Source organism: Notamacropus eugenii, chromosome 1 (assembly GCF_028372415.1).
Source record: "Notamacropus eugenii isolate mMacEug1 chromosome 1, mMacEug1.pri_v2, whole genome shotgun sequence".
NCBI lineage: Eukaryota > Metazoa > Chordata > Mammalia > Diprotodontia > Macropodidae > Notamacropus > Notamacropus eugenii.
The window spans coordinates 280,944,780-280,967,300 of NC_092872.1; the positions used below are offsets into that span (position 1 = coordinate 280,944,780).

General features: G+C 43.4%; 1 protein-coding gene across 4 annotated transcripts in view; it reads left to right on the plus strand.

The window, feature by feature from the left end:
• The window catches only part of LHPP (phospholysine phosphohistidine inorganic pyrophosphate phosphatase), a 198,930-nt gene that overhangs the window by 72,333 nt on the left and 104,076 nt on the right, over positions 1–22,521 (plus strand). The window contains exon 5 of one of the 4 annotated variants that reach the window (XM_072628996.1): positions 9,506–9,909. The exons of 2 other annotated variants lie outside the window; for them this stretch is intronic. In XM_072628996.1, coding sequence (XP_072485097.1) covers positions 9,506–9,806 — 301 coding nt within the window. In that variant the 3' untranslated portion in view covers positions 9,807–9,909. Of the gene's footprint in view, positions 1–9,505; positions 9,910–22,521 lie in introns of those variants that run through there. One more of the 4 variants, XM_072628992.1, reaches the window with a different exon arrangement.

A 22,521-nucleotide genomic window follows, 5' to 3' on the forward strand; every position in this document is an offset into this window, starting at 1 on the left:
ATGGAATCTTAGCTCTCGAAGGGACCTAGGCTTCATAGGATCTGGGGTCTGGCTCTAGAAGGGGCCTTAGAGGTCATGAAGTCCAATGCCCCAGTTTTTCAGATTATGAAACTGAGGGCAAAGGAGATTAAGTGACTTGACCAGGGCCACACAAGGAGTAAGTTGAAGAACTCGAGTTTGAGCTGGGGTCCTCCAGAGAGCTTTCCCTCAGACCTCAGTACTTCCCATTGTGAGCACACGGGTGTGTTCTGGGTATTGGAGAGGGCCTGGACAGAGAGAGGCCAGCCAGCAGAAAAAGAACAATGAGAAAAAGCAGAAGGTTTCCTTGTGAAGCATTTTAAAACAACCCTGGTTCAGCGCCTCCCAGTCCAGTTTAATCCAGATGGATGTAATCTGGATGAATTTTAACACAGCCCATGATGGAAACACACTTAAATAATCATGCTATTCCTGGCCTCTGCAGTTTACAGAAATGTCCTGATTCACGGCTCTTCCTGTTGGCTTCCAGGGACCATTCATCCTCCACCGGACACATAGGGGAGTTACTGGGTAGCCTCAGATGACCCCTTTCATCAAAGGTGTGTAGAGACCAGAGAGACAGAGAGGAAGGGAAAGAGATAGGGAGGGAGGGAGGGAGAGAGAGAGAGAGAGAGAGAGAACATAGAATAGTGGCCAGAGGAAAGAGGGAATGAAAAGGATGTTCTCTGAGACCAGAGGTCAAATTTAAAAGGGGAGGGGGGAGGTGTTCTTGAGAAATAACTCGTGGAGACAAAGAAACAGCTGCTGTGGAATATGACAGAAGGGAAAAATTAGGTAGAAGTAAATGACCAATCCTCCCTTCCCTCCCTCATTTACTAGACCCAGACAAGGGGGTATTTGGCAGAATGTTGACTTGGTCCATTGAGAAGAGAACAAGACCAGCCAGGAATGAATGAATAAATTCATTTCTTCACTCTTTGCTGTGTGACAGGCATGCTCTAAGCTCTGAGGTTGGAAGGAGGAATCGCTGGGCAGTCTCTGCCCTCCAGTACATTCTAAGAGGTGAAGATAGCTCGAATGTGGGAGTGGAAGTGGAGGGATGTTTTCATTAGGGACATCACAGAGATGCTGCATCAAGACACTTGGATTTCAGGCCTGAAGTTGCCAACAGCTGTGTGACCCTGGGCATGTAAGAGTTTTTGAGGTGATGATTGTAGCTCAGGGAAAGGCTGGAGTTGGACATAGAGAGTGAAGAGTCATCGGTAAAGGGATGAGGAATAAATCCAGGGGAGCTGATGTCGGCTCAGAGCCATGGGGAACACTCAGAATTAGGAGCAGAACATGGAAGGTAAATGAGCAGTGAAGATGGAGGAGTGATCAGTGAGATCATGCCGTGAAAAACCAGGAAAGAGAGAGAATGAGGAGGAAAATCAGGAGATCTGCTCCCAGAGGCAGGTCATTTTACCTGCGCATGCCTCAGTTTCCACCTATGTAAGTTTGGTGTGATGATATTTCCTCTTCCTACCTCAAAGGCCACAGGGAGGTAATTTCATGGAAAGCACTTTGTAAACCATCTCACACCACCAGCATTTATTCCAGGATCTAACTGCCTTTTTACAGATGGGGAAAGTGAGGCCCAGAGAATACATAAGTAGTAAATAAGTAGAGATAGGACCCAAAGCCAGGTACACCTGCCACTTTAAATCAGAATGTTACGTCTTTGTAATTATGAAGTTATTAGTCATTAAAACTACATGGGAGCAAGCCAAGATGTGCGTCATCTCCACCTCCCCATCTGCCTCTGGAGCTGTCTGAACTTTTTTTTTTTTTAATAGTAATATCTTTTAATAATAATGTCTTTCTATTTTTTTTTATATTTATTTTTTTTTATTTTGTAATGTTTAACAATCACTGCCATACAATTGCGATTTTATCCCCCCCACCTACCCCCCACTCCCCCCCTCCCTCCCCACGACTGCATACAATTCTGTATAGATTCTACATATACTTTCCTATTGAGTATATTTTCACTATAGTCATGCTATGTAGTCAGACTAAGATAAATGAAAGAAATCGTATAACAAATCAGAACATGATACACAAACAGATACACATATACAAACATGATCTGCTACAATATGTGAGTGACTTCCATATTTCTCTCTCTGAGTGTAGCAGGCATTTTGCCTTGAGATCCTCCATTGGGATTTTTTTTTTTTTTTGGTAAGAAGTTCTTGTGTTATTACACAAATCTAAGTCTACCAGAAAAAACTCTCACACACTGTGGTTGTTGCTGTGCATAAAGTTCTCCTGGTTCTGCTCCTTTCACTCAGCATCAGGTCATATAAGTCCTTCCAGGCCTCTCTGAAGTCTTCTTGTTCATCATTTCTTATGGCACAATAGTACTCCATTACATTCATATACCATAATTTATTCAGCCATTCCCCAATTGATGGACATCCCCTTGACTTCCAGTTTTTGGCAACTACATAGAGTGCTGCTATAAATATTTTTGTACATGTGGGACCCTTTCCCATTTTTACGATCTCTTGGGGATATAGTCCTAGTAGCGATATTGCTGGGTCAAAGGGTATGCACATTTTTGTAGCCCTTTGGGCATAGTTCCAAATTGCTCTCCAGAATGGTTGGATGCGCTCGCAGCTCCACCAACAATGAATTAGTGTTCCAACTTTCCCACATCCTCTCCAGCATTTATCATTTTCTTGTTCTGTCATGTTTGCCAATCTTATAGGTGTGATGTGGTACCTCAGAGTTGTTTTGATTTGCATCTCTCTAATCAATAGTGATTTAGAGCATTTTTTCATATGATTATAGATAGCTTTAATTTCTTCCTCTGAAAATTGCCTGTTCATATCCTTTGACCATTTATCAATTGGGGAATGACTTGTATGATTATACATTTGGATCAGTTCTCTATATATTCTAGAAATGAGGCCTTTATCCCCGAGCTTAGCTGTAAAAATTCTTTCCCAATTTACTACATCCCTCCGGATTTTGGTTGCATTGGGTTTGGTTGTGCAAAAACTTCTCAGTTTAATGTAATCAAAGTTATCCATTTTGCATTTCATAATGCATTCTATCTCTCCTTTAGTAAAGAATTCTTCCCTTCTCCATAGATCTGATAAATACACTATTCCTTGCTTCTCCAGTTTATTCATGGTATCAATCTTTATACCTAAATCATGTACCCATTTGGACTTTATTCTTGTGTACAGTGTCAGGTATGGGTCTATGCCTAATTTCCACCACACTGTTATCCAGTTTTCCCAGCAATTTTTGTCAAACAATGAGTTCTTATCCCAGAAGCTGGGGTCCTTGGGTTTATCAAACAGAAGGTTGCTATATTCCTTGCCTACTGCATCTTGAGTGCCAAGTCTATTCCACTTGTCTACCTCTCTGTTTCTTAGCCAATACCAAGTGGTTTTGATAATTGCTGCTTTATAGTACAGTTTGAGGTCTGGTAGCGCTAGGCCACCTTCCCAAGCATTTCTTTTCATTAGTCCCTTTGATATTCTGGACCTTTTGTTTTTCCAAATGAATTTTGATATTATTTTGTCCAGCTCTAGAAAGTAATTGTCTGATAGTTTAATTGGTATGGCACTAAATAGGTATATTAATTTGGGTAGAATTGTCATTTTTATTATATTAGCCCGGCCTACCCATGAGCAACTAATGTTTTTCCATTTACTTAAATCTGACTTTATTTGTGCAAAAAGTGTCTTGTAATTGTGTTCATATAATCCCTGGGTTTGTTTTGGCAGGTAGACTCCTAAGTATTTTATACTGTCTACCCTAACTTTAAATGGGATTTCTCTTTCTATCTCTTGCTGTTGGACTTTGTTGCTAATATATAGGAATGCAGAAGATTTGTGTGGGTTTATTTTGTACCCTGCAACTTTGCCAAAGTTGTTTATTAATTTTAGTAATTTTTTACTTGAATCTCTGGGATTCTCTAGGTAAATCATCATATCATCTGCAAAGAGTGATAACTTAGTTTCTTCTTTGGCTATTTTAATTCCTTGGATATCTTTATCTTGTCTAATTGCTACAGCTAACATTTCTAGTACCATATTAAATAATAGTGGTGATAATGGACAACCTTGTTTCACCCCTGATCTTATTGGGAATGCATCTAGCTTATCCCCATTGCATATAATGCTTGCTGAAGGTTTTAGATAGATACTGCTTATTATTTTATGGAAAGTTCCCTTTATTCCTACATTCTCCAATGTTTTTAGTAGGAATGGATGTTGTATTTTGTCAAAAGCTTTTTCTGCATCTATTGAGATAATCATGTGGTTTTTGTTAGCTTTGTTGTTGATGTGATCGATAATGCTAATAGTTTTCCTAATATTGAACCAGCCCTGTAGTCCTGGTATGAATCCTACCTGATCATAATGTATTAATCTCATGATAAGATGCTGTATTCGTTTTGCTAGAATCTTATTTAAAATTTTTGCATCTATATTCATTAGGGAAATTGGTCTATAATTTTCTTTCTCTGTTTTGTCTCTTCCTGGTTTGGGTATCAAAACCATATTTGTATCATAGAAAGAATGTGGGAGGACTCCTTCTTCCCCAATTTTCAAGAATAGTGTGTGTAGTATTGGAATTAACTGTTCTTTAAATGTTTGATAGAATTCACTTGTGAATCCATCTGGCCCTGGAGATTTTTTCCTAGGGAGTTCATTGATGGCTTGTTCAATTTCTTTTTCTGAGATGGGGTTGTTTAAGTATTCAACTTCCTCTTCTGTTAATCTGGGCAATTTGTATTTTTTAAAATATTCATCCATCTCATTTAGATTATCGAATTTGTGGGCATAAAGTTGGGCAAAGTAGTTTCTAATTATTGTTTTAATTTCCTCCTCATTGGAGGTGAGTTCACCCCTTTCATTTTTAATATTAGTAATTTGGTTTTCTTCTTTCTTTTTTTTAATCAGATTGACCAAAGGTTTATCAATTTTATTAGTTTTTTCATAAAACCAACTATTGGTTTTATTTATTAATTCAATAGTTTTCTTAATTTCAATTTTATTAATCTCTCCTTTGGTTTTCAGTATTTCTAATTTGGTATTTACTTGGGGATTTTCAATTTGTTCTTTTTCTAGCTTTTTCAACTGCAAGCCTAAGTCATTGATCTCCTCTTTCTCTATTTTATTTATGTAAGCATTCAGAGATATAAAACTGTCTGAACTTTTTGTAAGCATTTAGATCAGTGCATTTCCTTTAAGTCCCAGCTAAACTCTCACCTGAAGCAGGAAGCCTTCCCCAACCCCTCTTCATTCCAGGGCCTTCCCTCTCTGAATTATCTCCTATTTATCTTGTAGAGAGTTTACTTTGTGTATGTGTATTTTCATGTTATCTCTCCCATTAGATTGGGAGCTCCTTGAGGGCAGGCACTGTCTTTTGCTTCTTTTTGTATCCTCCATGCTTAGCACAGGGTCTGTCCCATAGTAGGTGCTTAATAAATGTTGATTGATAAGTCACTGATCTCTTTGACCAACTTAGTTTCCTCCTCTGTGAACAGCCCCAGGCTCACTGGGTGGTTGTTGTGAGTCACCTCAATAGAGTGCTTTGGCAAGCTGAATTAGCCCAGCCCAAACCTGGGTCCCAGAACCCCCAGAAATGCCCTCTCACTGATCTTATCACTGATGCCCTAGTAATTACCTCCAGAATCATTAGGCATTTAAAGCTCTTCACCATCTTCTTACCTTTCTACCCTTGCTATATATATCCCCTGCCCTCACTGTGCTCTATGGTCTAGTCAAACTGACTTTCTCACATAGGAGACACTACTCTCTCACCTCCATGCTTTTGTACTGGCTATGCCTTATGCCTAGAATGCCATCTCTCCTCCCCTGTGCCCTTTGCAATCTTTGGTTTTCTTCATGGCTGCCCCAGGCTGCTCCTTCCTATCCCAGTCTTCTCCCCCAGGTTAGCGTTTATTTGTTTTTTATCTGTCTTAGGATGTGCATTTTGCTTCCCTTGGTAGAATGTCATCTCCCTTATGCTCAAAATGACTTCCCTTCAGTTTTGTAACCTTAATGTCCAGCACAGCGTCATGATAAAAGCTCTCATCTCTGTCCTTTTAAGGTTTCCAAGTATTTTCCAGCTCTTTGCTCATTTAATCCCTCCTTACAGTAACCCGTGCTGTGAAGGAGAGGCTATTATCCTCATCCACATTTTACAGGTGAGGAAATTTAGGGCAAGATGAGTGAAGTGACTTGCCCAGTAGAATTTGTTAGAATTTGAACTCAGGTCATCCTGATGGCACATACTCTACCAGGTACTGAAGGAATGTTGTTTGATTAATTAGTTTATTGAACAAAGGCATCTTTCAAGGTGCCCAGCCCAGATGAAATCTGAAAGCTGGTACTCCCTCCACATAATGGAGTGTAGGGGGTATTCAGGAGGCCAAGCCCTTTTTGGTGGGGAGGGCTGCTCCAAGAAGCTGCAGTCTACCCAGCAGCCACACCCTGGCAAATCCTCTCAGCAGATGGGCTGAACCATGTTGAGCAAAATTGAGGGATCTCAAACCCCAAGCATGGGAAGACTTGCCCTCTGGAATGGGCAGATGAGAACAATTTGTTCCAGTGGCCATGAAGGTGGCAGAAGCAGGTGCTCTAGGGGGTGGTCAGACATGGAAGGCACCAGGGTCATCCACTGCATCTCGGGTCATCGCCAGTCATCTTGGCTTTTATCCTGCCTCTGGACTGGGGTGACTCTGGAAGAGAGAATAAGGCTGATGACTCTGCCTCACTTAAATTCAGTTCAGCCATGAATCCAGATCTCCCCGGGGCTGTCACTGGTCCTCCTTGAAGGCCAAATAACAGACCAGCAGTGACACAGCGAAGGGCCTGCCCTCGGACCCTGTTCCGAGGTCCACATTCACTCTGTTTGGCTGATGAGAAAACAGAAGCCCAGAAATGTTGATGTTTAACCAGGGTCAGATCTGTTGCTCTCATCAACCTGAGAACCTCCTTGTCCAGCCCAGTGAATGGCCAGGGATGGCTTGGCCTGTGGTTCAGCCTTATCAGTAACAAAAAGTGAATCATTTCGGTTGCCTGGTAAACAAAACTGCCTGTGACTATTTTAGCTCCATTAGAAATGGGCATAGGCGTGGACGCACCCAGACTGGATGGAAGCTGGGTTGTTCACACCAAGATTTATTGCAGGGGAAGGGAAGGGGAAGGAGAGGATTGAGCAGCTTTAAAGACCCAGGTTCAAGACCACTTACTAGCCATATGAACTGGGGCGAGTCACTCTGCCTCATAGGTCAGATGAGAACAGAAATGTTTCTATTACTTTCTTTAGTAAGTTCCTATAAGAATCGAATGAGATTATGTAAAATGGATGTCAGCACTTATTTTAAACTATTAAGCATAAGTACTGGACCTGCTGTTTCATTGTAGATTTCTCAGATGAGGAAATTCCCTCTACCAATCAATGTAGGCTGGCAACTTCTCTGCCAGTTGGAGTCTCAGAGAGTCTCCATAAGCACTGAGACTTTAAGTGGCTTACCCAATGTCACACAGCATGTGTGAAAGGCAGAATTTGAACCTAGGTCTTCCCGCAGAGACCAGCTCTTCACAGGGATTGACACACTCTCTTGTGCTAAACTATTGTTATATTTTTAAAAAAAGAGCACATGTTTAGGGGAAGTCTTAAAATCTTCCACATAGTCACAAAATATTGAGAGGGATTGTTAGAATTCTTTTTCCTCTTTAAAAACAGGAAGTAACCAGGTCCTTCCCAGTATTAAACTTGTTCTAGTGTCCTTCCCTGGCCCTCAAGCTCTCTCATTTCTCCCTAAACGGCAGCTAGTGAGGCGGAAGCAGAACATGAGAAGCCTACTCCCCAGTCGATAGCCATCTCTAAACGCCAACTATGTGCCTGGCACCACACCAGGTGCTGGGGATGAAAAGTTGAGGGGTCCCTGTCCATGAAGGGCTCACATTCTGATGGGGAAGGCTGCGTGAAATGCTGAGTGTATTTAGAAAGGAATCCTGGCATTTTGGGGAGAGGAACACTAGCAGGCTGGGAATCTGGCCACCAGACTGTTTGTTCCAGAGGGTCCAGGCAGGGCTGACCCCAGGATAAGAGGAAGGTGAAGGTCAAGAGTCTGGTGCAGGTGGGTACAATCACTGTGTTCTCAGCTTTTCCAAGGTCTCGGTTTTTTTAATCTCCTGGCCTTCTTTACTTCCTTTCTCCATTTGATGTTCAGCCATCGTCTGGAATATTCCGAGAGTAAGCAGAGAGAAGTGAGCCTGATGTGGTTAGTGGCTCAGAGGAAGCTGCTGGGCAGCCACGGGTGTGATGTGGCCGCAGCCACAGCAGCCCCAGGAGCTGAGGCCAGGACGAGGCAGTTCCGCAAACACATCACCCTATGGCATCATTTACGTAGCTCCTGCTGTATGCAGAGCCAGGTGTGAGGCTCTGGGAAAGAGACAGAGGTTAGCCAGGCAGAGTCCCGGCTGGATGCAGTTTGTTCTAGGAGGAGGATAAACATGATCCATAGGAATGCTACTCTCAGTTCGGGCCATGACCATGGGCTTTTTCCCACTTTGGACCTTCTCCTTAATTGCCAAGTGAGTGGATTGAACCAGGTGATCTGCAAAGAGCAGCCTGACATAAGGGAAAAGCCTCAGACTTGGAATCTGAGAACTTGGATCCCCATTTTAGCTCCATGGAACATTATCTGTGGGAGCTTGGGTGACCCCTCCTCTCTAGACCCTTTTCTCTTCCTCTGTAAAATGAGGGGGCTACACTAGGTGACCACTGAGCTCCCTGTAACCTTGAAATCTGTGATCTTGTGACTTCTGATGCCATTTCTAGCTATAAACTTTGTGACTAGGGAATGGCAAAACAGTGTAGGATGTGAGCATGATGGAATATTATAGTTCCTAAAGAAATGACAAATATGAAGAAATATGGAAAGACTGAAGTGATATTGAATGAGAAAAGAATTATCCACTGACTGCATATGCACACGTATATAATGACAACCAAGCAGTCCTTTAATGTACATAAAAGAAAACAATTCAGAGGAGGATTAGAACCAAATAAGATATGATTGCTATTATTTTTTAAGTAAATAAACATTCTTTTTAAAAACTTTTCCATGTACATAGTTTATAATAGTTAAAATTTTATTTGAATGTTTATGTTAATGGTTAATAAATTAATAAATTAGCTTTTAGAAAGGAATTGACTGAGGATGCCTCCAACCTAAGCACCCCAGGCTATATCTTCAAGTTGGTTTCCTCCTTCCTTCCTTCCTTCCTTCCTTCCTAGAGGGGGCAGCTGTGTGGATGTGTAGGGGGATCTAGCATTCTCAAGTTATACTAATCAACTTGAATCTGTAAATAAAGGTTCTAGATTTAGACTGCTCTCCAGAGCCCAAGAACCACTTATCTATAAATCGTGTAAATTTGTATGTACCTATAGATATACAAATATATACACACATAAATTATTTATTCCTGTGTGTGTGTCTCCCCCCCAGATCTCTGTGTCTGTCTTTATCTGGCCCTCCAGACACCTGCCTGGTACCTTCACTGACTTGCTCGGGTTCTGTCTTCCTGGGTCTAGACGCGCCCTACTGGTTCCCAGCATCCACGAGGTGGTGCCAGAGAGCTTTGTGCACCCCAGCTGAATGTCAGTTTCCCAGGAAATTGAGATTTTCTCTTCTCCTCTCTTTGCCCGTGTTGGAGGAAGCCTGGCTTTCGCAGGATGCCCACTCCAGGAGCAGCTGGGACCGAGTCTTGCCTCAAGCACTGGCCTCCAGCCAGTCAGGTCATTGGTAAATTAGCTGGAGTTGGAGAAGGAAAGAGGCATAGAAGGGAGGTGATATTTTTAACAATGGACTGGAAAGTCTGATTCACGGAATTCACTAAATTGGTTTTCTAGATGGTTCCAAGGTGATTTACTGGCTGTTGCAAACAATCCTGTAAGAAGCCATCCGGGTTCAGGCAAGTGACAGAAACCTGTGTCACCCCCTCCAGGCCTCATTGTTCAGCGTGATTCATTTTGGTTTTCCCAGTTGGAGAGGAAATTTTCTCTAACAGCATTAAGTGATGCTCATCTCTCACCCTCTGCAGACTTGCTGTGTAAACAGTGGCTAAGCTCTTCCACCCTGGTTTCTCCTTGAAATTCACTCCAAGGTCAAGTGGAAACTCAAAAAAAAGACTTCGCCTTTTAGGCAGGTTTTGTGGGTAGATGGTGAGGTTCTTTTCACCTGGGTTATCTGAAGAATTTCAGTCACATGGGCTGGGATTTGTTTTTGCTAGGGATAAGGTTCAGTTCTACTGGATTCTTCTGATACTCCATGATGGCATGAAGGTGACCCTGAGCTGGGGCTGGCCCAGGACAAACTCAGTCAGGTCCTGTCAAGGGAAAAAGCTCCCAGGTAAGGCTCCATAATGAACTGGGTGGATCAGCTTAGTGGAGGTTCCTAGTGGGAAGCTCGTTACAAGGGATTTTCATGAGATTTGTGAATAAAGTTAATAGCACTGCATATAACCTGCACTTCATTGAATTTTTGTTACATGGGACCTTAGTGGTACAGTGAATAGAGTGCTGGACCTGGACTCAGAAAAATCTGAGTTCAAATGTAGCCTTAAAAGCTTCAGTCAGCATTTACTAAGTACCTCCTATGTGCTAAGCTCTGGGCATGCAGAAGGAGGCAAGACAGTCCCTGCCCTCAAGGAGTATATATTCTGATGGGGGATACAATGTGAAAACAGAATTATACAAAACAAGCTATATACAGGATAAATAGGAAATAACTAAAAGAAGGAAAGCATGTACTAGCTGTGTGACCCTGGGCAAGTCACTTAACCTCTGTTTACCTCAGTTTCCTCATCTATAAAATGAGGATAATAATAGCACCTCTCTCCCAGGATTGTTGTAAGGATCAGATGAGATAATAATTGTGAAATGTTTAGCACATATGTGCTTAGCACATAGTAAGTGTTGTTTTTTCTTATTCTGCTGACATCTTTGGCCATGGTAATTAATGAAGCTCACCTCCTAAGGCTAAGGCAGAGTGAGACCTCAGTCTGCACCAGTGTAGGGAATTCTAGATAGGCTATCTCATTCAGTGGCAGAGTTACTGACAGAAGCCCCTGGCCCTTCTCTGCCCACCCACCTCCCTCAGTGAGCTCCTCTCAGTTTCCAGCAAAAGACTTTGGTTTGGTTACCCAACCTGACCAGACGCACTTGTGGGATTTCTGTGTCTAATGCTGGAACTCTAAGAATCAGAAGGAATTGAGATGTTAGTCTTATTGACACCATTCTTGGTAGAACATTGGACTGGAGAGAGTCAGCCATCCTTGGGCTCATATGCTGTTCGTGATGCTTCCTGGAAAGGGTGTTGTAGAAAACTCAAACTCCCCTGTGACTTTGTCTCCCCATCCCTCCTCTTTTATTACCGATGAGTTATTTCATACATTTTTATATGTAATGTGACAGCTTATAGCCTCCAACACACCTCATTGGATGAAACCAGCAGCCTTTTCCACAGCATTGTGTGTAGCCCAGGGCCACCTTCTCTTCTTGGGCAGCAACAGGGTATGAAGGAGACAGGGCTAGATTAGAGGTTCAAGGCCCTGGCTCTGAATGCTCTTTCTGGCTACTTCCCTGTGTGACCCTGGCAAACAGCTCACTTCCCCTCTCCAGCCTTTAACTTCCTCATCCCTAAAAGGAGGGGCTGGACTCAGTGGCCTCAAAGGCCCAGTTCTGGGTAGGTCTGTGATCTTATGTGATCCTGTCTAAGTCTCAGCTATAAAATGCTTATAACAATAATGTGCCTAGATAGCCTAGCCCCAGAGGAGCGCCACGAGGATCCATTGAGACAGGGTAGGGAAACCCTAAAGCTTTAGCAGTGGCCAATATTATCATGATTATCATCAGTGTCTCCTCATAGGGGCCAGGATGAGCAGAGTTGCCCAAGGACTGACAGCTTGCCATCCTGGGATGCTGAGACCCCACAGGCACATCCACTAGGGCTGATTTCAAACTCAAGTTAGGCTGGATTGCAGATTAATGCATGTATGCAGGATGTGATTAAGGGCCCATTTGTAGCTGCCGCAGTAAGTCAAGCCAATTTTCAGCCTGGAGATATCACAGGGGTGACATCTTGCGAATGGCCCATCAACCAGTCCCCAAAGATGAAGAGTGAGAATTTAGGCTGTGACCTCCCACAATCAAGTGAACGTTTATTTGTACAAAGTCTTGCTTGAAAGAACCACCATTTGTTGGTAGCATTTATTGTGGAAGGAGCTGGGACTGGGGCAGATCAGGGGGAGATTTTCCTTTGGAGTGGAAAGCTGAAAACTGGCATGTGTAATTGTATTTCGGAACCACAAACGTGCTCTTTTTCAAGCAATTTCCCAACCAACAGCCATGGCTCCAGCTCCTCCTGATTTTGTTTTTTTAAAGGGAGGTTCCATTGGGCATGTGAAGTTCATAACCCCAGATGTCAAACTCAACAGCTAGAATGTCCTGCAGATAAAATGATCCTGATAGCACTGGAAAGGCATTGCTGCCTCCTTAGTCTTCTGGGGAAAGGTCTAAGGTGAAATGAGGGCCTCCTTGGCCACCTTCTTCTTGGGGCAGGGAGGGGCCTTGCCAAGCTGTGGCTCGGCCAGACATGGCTCTCCCTGGTGGTTTTCTCTGTCAGCACAGGCAGCCGAGATGAAAGGGTGTCCTAGAAAAGCTCTGGGAACTCAAGCGGGGGTTTAATTTTGTTTGTACAAATGTGTGATAGGGTAGCTGAGAGGCAGACCACAGAGGGAGAATGTAGGGTCAGCCTATGGGGAAAGGGACATCCCAGCTGGCTCCAAAGGTCTGTGGGGGCCACTCCACTCAGCTTTTCAGACTGTACCCAGGGACCCTCTCCCAGGAAAGCAGGGTGCCCAGACCATGCTAGCTGCCAACAAGAGACTGAGCAGCCAGATGCCATGTCTAACCCTGCTATGAGAGGGGAAGCCGATAAGATTGAGGAAGGAGTAGGTTTGCATTTTCTCTTTCAGAAGATTCTTGAAATGAATTCTCCCTGATGCTTTTGGAGACAGATGCTGATCGATCAGTTAGCCAGTCAGTAAGCATTGTTAAAGACTCTACTATGCGTCAGGAGCTGTGGTAGGCACTGGCATACAAAAATGAAAGAATTTATATCCACAATATATTACATATATATATGAATGCAAGGAAATTCATTCAGTCGATTAATCAGCCAGTGTTTGTTATGTGACAGCTATGTGCTAAGCAACATACCAGGTGCTGGGGATAGGGATTGAATGAAGTGAGCCAGTCTTGGTCTTCAAGAAGGTGACAGTCCGGCGGAGGAGAGAACAAAGATATCTGTTATATCTAATATCTACATATATGTCCTGTATGTAGATATTACATATCATAGATGTGTGTATATTATATATGCAGATAAACATGTAGGTCCATATAAATTTATATATACAGAATAATAATGAACGTATAAATATATACAGTATTTCTAAATATATGCATATAAAAAACAAATCTATATATTTGTGTACACTAAATAGAAGGAGAACAGATAAGTCAAAGGCAGTTTGGGAGGGAGCCACTGAAAGGTAAAAGAATCAGGAGGCAAGAAAGGTTCTTGTAGAAAGTGTTGCTTGAACCTTGTCTTGAAGGAAGCTGCAGCTTCCACGAGCTGGAGGTAAGAATAGAGGGCATTCCAGATTTAATTTATAAATTTGGAAACTGAGGCACAGAAAGGCTACTTGGTGTGCTCAAAATCACATCAGCAGCAGATCACAGAGCCACAATCAGGTTATCACTGAGGTGAGTCCTTGGCACATTTTATGAACATCTTTTCAAATTGTTTTATAATGAACTCTCTTTTTTCTGTTATGATCTTAGCAAACAACAGTAAACATGAACCTTTCCTTAGACAAAGAACAGAAAATGAGACCTGTATAGGAAACTGTGATTGTCTAACACATGTACCTTGAGTTTTCTAAAGTCTGTACCAAGTTTAGCATGAAAAGACTGAGCCGTAAGCCAAGAATCTCTGTCACACATGTGTTTGGCCTCTTCTTTAGGACATGTTACATTTAGCACGATAATACCAGCACTGTGCTGATTCTGTGTGCCTTCTCTCCTCTGTGGAGTTTTTTCATGTTTCATTGATGCCCTTTTCCTTCTTTTCTAATTGTTCCTCTGTGTCACCCTCCCCAACTGCTCCCATCTCTGACATGCTGCTGTTCTATTTAGTGCCCAGAGTTTTCAGTAGAAGGAGGGAAGAAATAAATGCACAGACTGAAGTTGGATGTCCGGCTAAGGCTGTTAGCTGGCTCACTCCCTAATGGATCGTCTTCTGTGCAGCGAAAGGGACAGAACGTAGAGGGAGGGCAGACCCGGCCTTCCCCATCCGTCACATTCCCCAGTGGACAATCTGGATGCCATTGGTCTTAATGCATTCATCATCTTTTCAACTGATCAATCAGCATTTATTAAGCACTTACTATGTGTCAGGCATTATGCTGAGCACTGGAGCACAGGAGTACACGTGTGCACGCCCACACACATGTAGTCTTGGCTTACATTCTAATAGAGGAGTTTCAGCATGTACATAAATAGGCATACCTGAGCCAAAGGTAGAGGGAGAAGGGATGGGGAGGTCAAGTTTTCTGCAGAGTAATTTGATCAGCATCATTTAACATTTCCAAATAAGAATGCTGAAGCCTTTTGCCATGATGCTCCAGTGGCTCTCCCAGAGAAGGAGGGATTCCCTTTGTCCTTGCACACAGATAATATTTCCCTGAATCTCAGATTGGAGGGGACCCCAGGGGCCATCAGGTCTCACCTGGGGCTAACCAAGAATCCCCTCTACCAAATTCCCCAATTAGGAGTTGGTCCTCCGTCCATGCCTCATGAGGGCTCAGCTCAGTGCCTGGCTCATAGAGAGGTCTTGGGAAATGCTTGTTGACTGACCAGTGACATCTCGAGGTGGCCCATTCCACTTTGGAACTGGGTGTTACGAAGTTTGTCCTGACCTTAATTAAGCCTTAGGTCTGGGGCAGGATTCCCACCCAGGACTTCCGAGCACTCTTAGAATCCTACAACAAAGACTTCCCATTTCTGTTTTCAGGATTGGGATTGGCATTTGGGAGGAGAAATATCTTTATGATTTAGCATGCTTTTTGTTGGGAGCTTGATCCACAGGCTTCTGCAGCCCTCATGTGAAGGTAAAAGGCTTTTCAGGGAGCCACACCTTCATGGGTCCAGCTGGAACCTCCATCTTTTCTTTTTAGAGTTTCTCAAGCCCTGATGACTGTGAATGAAGTTGTGAATTTGGTGTTTGAAGTTAGTTTTTGCTCCCATGACCTGTCTTCCCAGGGAGGATGTCTGAGCATATAGAAGGTGTCCAGCTGCTGATTGGCAGGCATGCAGGCTGTCCGGGCCTCAATCTGGCCTCCTGCTTGAATGAAGCCCCCCATCCTCTGCAGGACCTCTGAGACCTGGCTCCATTCCCTTCATGTAAGCTGTCCTCAGCTCCCTGTAGGAGCAAAGAAGGCTCGCTTATATGGGAGAAAGAATACTAATGCCCCCCAAAGAGCTTTGCCACACTGCCAGCCTTCAGAGCCCTAGGGCAGCTTGGTTCTCCCTCTTCTCAGCTGGTCTGAGAGTTTGGGCAGAAAAGCTTCCCCCTCAGCTGTATTCAAGGACTGTGTTGATTGGCACATCAGTTCCTGAGGACATCTGTTAATCAGCTATCTGCACACATCCCAGGGTCTCAGAGGACTGCTTAGGATGTATGAGTGAATGGGCCAGTGGGAGGGAAGAATCCACCTTACTCATTTGGGCTTTTAGGATGTGCTGTGTAATAATACCTGGAAAAGAGGGGCCATCTTGTTTTCTGGTTCCATTGTGCATGGAGTGTCAGTGGCCTGGCCAACTCCCTTTTCATCTGGGTGATTTGTTGGGGCAGGGAGACTATGGGGTTGGGGGCTCCTTCCTATTTCACGTTCTACCAAAAATATGGATATATATCCCACAGTGTGATATCATAGAGAAGGGGAGATGAAGGGATAGGGGGAGGTGAAGGGACAGGGAGAGATGAAGGGACGGGGAGGCTCGGCCTCCTGTTCTGCCTCAGCCCCTCCCTCAGGACCCAAGGATCCAATTGGTTGCCCCATCCTCCCTTTTCTTCCTCCCCTCCCCCAGCAGGCACCTTAGGCAATCAATCAACAAGAGCTTAGTGATTACCAGGTCCTCTGCACCTCTCCTCTCAACTCCCCTCGTTGGCCTTCCTGCCCCACGTATTTCACTATTCCAGGCTACCCTGGCACCACAGCCACCTAAGTTTCCTTAACTGTAGATCTGACCCCGTGATGCCCCAGCTCGAGGGGCTCCCTAGTGCCTCTGGGATAAAGGTGATCTCTACTGTTTTCAGATTCCTTTGCAAACTGACTCCAATCCATCTGTCCAAACTTACTGGACATTCTTCATCCTCCCACAGTCAACCCTCTGAACAAATTGGCTTTCTCTCTGTTGCTCTCATGGGGCCTTTCCCCTGGCTGTCTTCCTTGCCTGGAATGCCCTGTCTCCTTCCCTCTGCCTCTGCTTCCCTTTCTTCCTTTCAGATTCAGCTCTGCAGTCTTGTGCCTGAAGCCTTCCTTGATCTCCCCACTGTTTGTGTCTTCCCTCCCACGCTGCCTGGTGTTTAACTACCTCGTATTATGTAGTTTGTACTTCTTCACCTTTTAGTTATGCGCTTTGTGCTTTTGTATATGCTTATTATCTCCCCCATTCAAATAACTGTGAGCTCCTCCAAGGCAGGAACTGTTTCATCCTTTGTACTTGTGACATTGGCCCATGACCCTGGAGACCCTGCCTCAGCATTATGAAGTGCTTCTGGTCACCTTTCTTCAGACCAACCTTGGGAGGAGGGTGGTAGAAGTACTGTGGGGTCTCCTCTTAGTTTAGAGGGTCGGCCTCTGAGGCTGAGACGTTATTCTGATTCCCAGTCCTGTCCTCTGTCCAGCTCCATACTCTAGCCTCCTTGGGGCCCTTTCTCTCTCTGGGCCTCAGCTTCCTTATCTAGAGAAGGAAAGGGGTAGACTGGATGGTGCTGCTAACATCTGAGACTTCTGGGTGCTTCACATACATGACTTCTTACATGCTGGCATATTAACAGCCAGTGTCATAGGAACTCAGCAAAGGGATAGCAGTAGGATCTAGCGGGGTGAGGAGCACAGGAGCCGGGAAAGCTCCCAGAGAAGTTCACAAAGGACCAGACCTGAGCGGCCTTGGAGTCCATCTTGCATGTTTTCCACATGAAGACACTAATGCCCAGAGAGATTCAGTGATTTGACCAAGGTCACACGGGTAATTAATGGTAGAGTCAAGATTTGAACCCAGGCCCTGTGACTCCAGAACTTATGCCCTTTCAGCCATTTCCTGCTGAATCTTGAAAGCGAGGGAAGATTTGGACAGGCACCACACACAGACAGTGTTCTTGGGTCTCCATACTGTCTTTTCCATCTTGATGCTATGACCCTAGCTTTTTTATAAAGTAACTGGCAGTAACTTAGATTTAATTCATCTGGGAAAGAAGCTGGAGCCTGGGAGTGGAGCTGGGGGTAAGAGGAGCCTGTCATGGCCTTTTCTCAGGATTGGCCACCACCTCCCTTGACCATTTCTTTACACTATGGTTCATTCTTCCATTGGTTATTTATTCATCAAACATTTATTAAATGTCCACTGTATGTAGACTACTCTACTGAGCAAGGGGGAGATACTGAATTTAGATAAGATAGGTGCTCTGCCTTCTTGGAACTCGCTACTAGGGGATAAGATAGCAACATAGATAACCCTTTTGGGGAGAGTGGGGGTGGGGAGGCAATTGGGCTTAAATGACTTGCCCAGGATCACACAGCTAATAAGTGTCTGAGGCTTCATTTGAACTCAGGTCTTCCTGACTCCAGGGCTAGTGCTCAATCTACCGAGTCACCTAGCTGCCCCTCTTTGTTTTTAATTTAATTTTTTTGATGAACAAAAATCTATTTCCTCCTTTTCTTTCCCCCATTCCACTGAAAAAGCAAAAAAAAAAGATGAAACTCTTGTAACAAATAAAACACATAGCCACATTGGTCATGGTCCAAAATATGTCTCATTTCCTACCTATCCTATCACCTCTCTGGCAGGAGGTGGGAGAGTATGTGTCATCATCCGGCCTCTGCAATTACAGTTGCCCTTACTTTGATCAGAGTTCTTAAGATAGCTAACTTCAAAAAATAATTAAATGTTCATCAATAACTTTTGTTTTTACATCACCCTCATCTCTAAATATATATCCCCCCATGCCCACTGCATCTAGCAAATCATCCCCTGTAACAACAAATTTTAAAAAGAGAAAGGAAAAAAGTTTAGTACAGCTAACCTGTTGTTCAGCTGGGTCTGACAGTGCATCTGGCATAGCACACCCATTGTCCCCCACCTGTGCCAGGAAGGTCAGGAGATATGTGTTCTCTCTCTTCTCCAAGGCCCAAACTGCTTGCTATTACAATGCAGTGTTCAGTCCTGTGCTTTGGGGCCAAGTGTGGTTACCATAATAATGCATTGCTGAGCCCTGCGTGTTTTTTCCTCCTTCTTTCCATTTGTAGTCAGAGCAGATACAGATAACTGATGCCTAATATTGCAGAAGTGCATGAGAGAGGTGGGGGCTGGCTGAGTTCCAGGTATCAAGGAAAGCTTTGTAAAGGATGGTAACCCCTGAGTTGGATTGTAAAGGACCAGCTCAAATTCAATATGAGATTTAGGTATTCTTTAAGTGTGTGATCGAATTCACTTCTAAATCGTTCACCCTCAGAACTGGAAATAGGACCCTTGAAGTAAAGATATTAAGCAAGGACTTGCCCAAGCCATGGAATTGTAGCTGGGTGGTGACTCTGGAGCCCACATTCAAATTCCCAGCTCACCGTTAGATGGGTGCTTAGTGCTGCATCTCTTAGAGAAAGCTCTAAGGAGACTGGGCACAGACCAGGCCCCATTTCTACTGCCAAGAGCAATTAGTCTTAATGGGCAAGTTAGTTCCTGGAAACTCCTCTTTGTCCTCAATTTCTTGGTCTATAAATGATCAACCAAATGCTGCATTTTTCCAGAAGCTCTTTGAGGTGTGAGGCCGAACCTGCCAACTTTGGTGTTATTTATTAAATGGAAAAGGGGGCATGTTGTGGGCCTAGTTGTCACAGACAGCCCCCCTCAGCCTGGGCTGAAAGAAAAGATCCAAAATAACACCTGGCATTTCACACAGCAAAAACTTTTAATTAAAAAGTTTGGGTTTTTTTAAACAACATCTTCGTTTCCAAACACGTTCTTCTACCTTCCCCAACTTAGCAATGGAACAAATAATTAGGGGAAAAAATGAAGGAAGCAGTAGAGTGAAATGGGCTGGTTGGACAGTGCCTATGCTGCTTGGCACCTCTGGTCCTCCACTTTTGGTGGAGGAAGAGGGAACGTTTTCTCAACTCTTCCCTGGGTTCCAGCTTCCTCACTTTCATTACACAGAACTTGGTATCAGTTGACTGTTTCTCGGTTTCTTTTGCTTTAGTGAGATCTGTGTGGTTTTCCTGTTTCTGCCCTCACTTCACACACATCTTCTTCTGCTTCTGTGAATTCCTCCTGGTAATTGTTTCTTACAGCCCAGCAACATTCCATTACATTCATGGACCACAATTGGGTCAGCCCTTCTCCAATCCACTAGCATCTGCTTTGTTTCTGGTTCTTCGCTCCCACAAAAAGTGCTGTTCCAAACATCTTGGCACACTGGGACGTTTCTTTCTGTCTCTGGCTTCCTTGGAATATAGCCTAGCTTTGGAAGATCTGGTTCAAAAGATTCAGACACTTTAGTCACTTTTATAAAAGCATAATTGCACACCATTTTCTAAAATGACTGGACCAGCTCACAATTCCACCAAAAGCATGCTATTGTGGCAGGGAAATCTTTTTACAAAATTAATCCACAGTCCTGCAGCAGAGCATAGTGCCTCTATTTCCTCACATGTAAAATAAACAGTTTGAACTGGATGTTCATCATGACATCTTCCAATTTCTATACACTGGCCTTGCCACCCAACATGTCAAGCTTTAGAGCTGGAGGGGACTGCAAAGGTCCCCTCCCCTGAACCATCCCTTTACAGATGAGGAGACTGGGCGCCAGAGAGGTTAAGTGACCTGTCCAGAGTTACAGAACTACTAAGTGTCCAGGCCAGGTTTTAGAGTCAAGTTTCTTGACTCCTGGATTTGCATTTTTTCCATTACCTCATCAGAGCCCAGCCCTAGTGAAGTCAACCAGCCACAGATCTGAAGAGAGAAAGCTGCATTGAGCAGAAAGCACCCTCCACCATTCCCATTGCAGCTCCTAAAGGAAAAGAGCAAACCCTGAGTGGCCCAGCATCACAGGTTTAAACGTCAGCCTGCATGCCAGAAATAGCTGATTCCTTATTCTCATTCAAACAATGAGTACTCCCAGCACCTGTAACTGGTCCTTGTGGTCCTATTTCTGGAAATGTTTCAGTGCCATGTAGCCTTTTGTTTTTAAAATAAGATTTCTTGGAGTAAGGCAAAGAGGACTAAAGAATACCAGTGGGAAAATTGTAAATAAAGCCCTAGCAAAAAGACTACAGTGATATATCCAAGAATTATCCACTGTGACAAAGTTGGACCTATACCAGGGACACATAGTTCAGTATTGGGAAAAATAATTAGTCATATTAAAAACAAAACTCTGCTGAGCCTTTGGAGTATGTCAGTAGGTACCAAGAAAGTCTTTGACGCTCGTGTACTAAAAACATAGGTAGAGAAAACCATTGTTTAAAATGATGAAAAGTTTATATGTAAAGCAAAAGCTAGCTCTTCTTGCAATGGTGAAATATTGGAAGCTTTCCTAATAAAGCCAGGAAGAAAGCAAGGATACCATGGCCAAAAGGAGACAAGCTCACCCTAATCTGCAGATGACATGATTTACTTGGAATCAGCAAGATCTGGGTTGAAATTCAACCTCAGATACTTACTGTGTGGCCCTGGGGAAGTCACTTAACCTCAGTTTCCTTATCTGTAGGCTGAGGAAATTTCATTTGTCTCTGTGGAACCTTCCAATTTGAAATCCATGTTCCTATAACTAAAATGTCTATACTCTTTGACCCAGAGATACTAATTCTAGATACATATATGACAAGAAGATTAAAGAAAGGTCCTATGTATGTCAAAATATCCATAGCATCACTTTTATGGTGGAACTAGAAAAAAGTAAATACTAAGTAAATTGTGGTACATGCATGTAATAGAATATCATTGTACTGTAAGAAACGACAAATATGAAGAATTTCAAGAAGTGTGGGGAGAGCTTATAGGTGCTGATGCAGATGCACATACTTTGTATCTATTTTGGTTTTGATTATGTATATATGTCTTGGTTTCCACCCAATAGAGAGTAAACTTCTTGAGGGAAGACACTGTCTCACTTTAATTTGTATCCTCAGTACCTAGCACAGTTACTGGGACAGAATGGGGTTAATCAAGAGCTTGTTGAATCAAATTGAATTGAATTGATGATGCTCTGTGTAGTAGTAGGGAGGATAGAAAGACCTCTGCACAGGTCCAGAGAGAATACTTAAAGACTTCAGAGTGAGATTTTAAAGCATTGTTGGGAAAGGAGGGAACTCCAGAAATTTGGGGGAGTTAGGAATTGGGGGAGTCAGTGCAGTCATAGTATGGAAGAGCTAAGAAGGGGGGGAGAAGAGTAGACCGGAGTGTCAGATATAAAACTGCTTTCAGGTCTCTTAGAACCAGAGAGCAAAGTAGAAATACAAGTAACTCACCCATGACCTCCTCAAGGAAATCTCAAATGAGTATTCCCAGGAATATTGTAGCCAAAATCCAGAGCTTCTGAGTCAATGAAAAAATACTGCAAGCAGCCAGAAATAAAGAATTAAAGTACCAAGGAGCCACAGTCTTACAGGCTTACACAAGACTTAGCAGCCAGTAAAATGAAGGGCTGGAGAGCCTGGAATACAATATTGCAAAAGGCAAAGAATATGGGCTTACAGGCAAAAAAAAAAACCTCTCTTGAGGGGATTATACTTAGGTTTCCCTAGAAAACCTAAATATAATCCTGTGGGAAAGAGGACTAATAAGCATTCCTGATGAAAATATTAGAGTTACATAGAAACTTTGAAGTGCAAACAACAGAGTTAAAAGAAACAGAAAAACAGACATACTAAACTAGGAAAAACTGTTTACGTTCTAATATGGGGAGATAAAATATATACACCCTATCTCATCAGGGGCTATTAGAGGGAGTCTAATTGAAGAACCTTGGACTGGGTGTTATATTTTGATGATCTTTAAAAAAGAATGGAACAGGATGGGAAAAGGAATGCACTATGAGGGCAATGAGAAGTGAGAAAAAGGATAGGGAAAATTATCTTACATAACTCACAAGTCTATAAGGAGGAAGGAGGATGAGGGAGC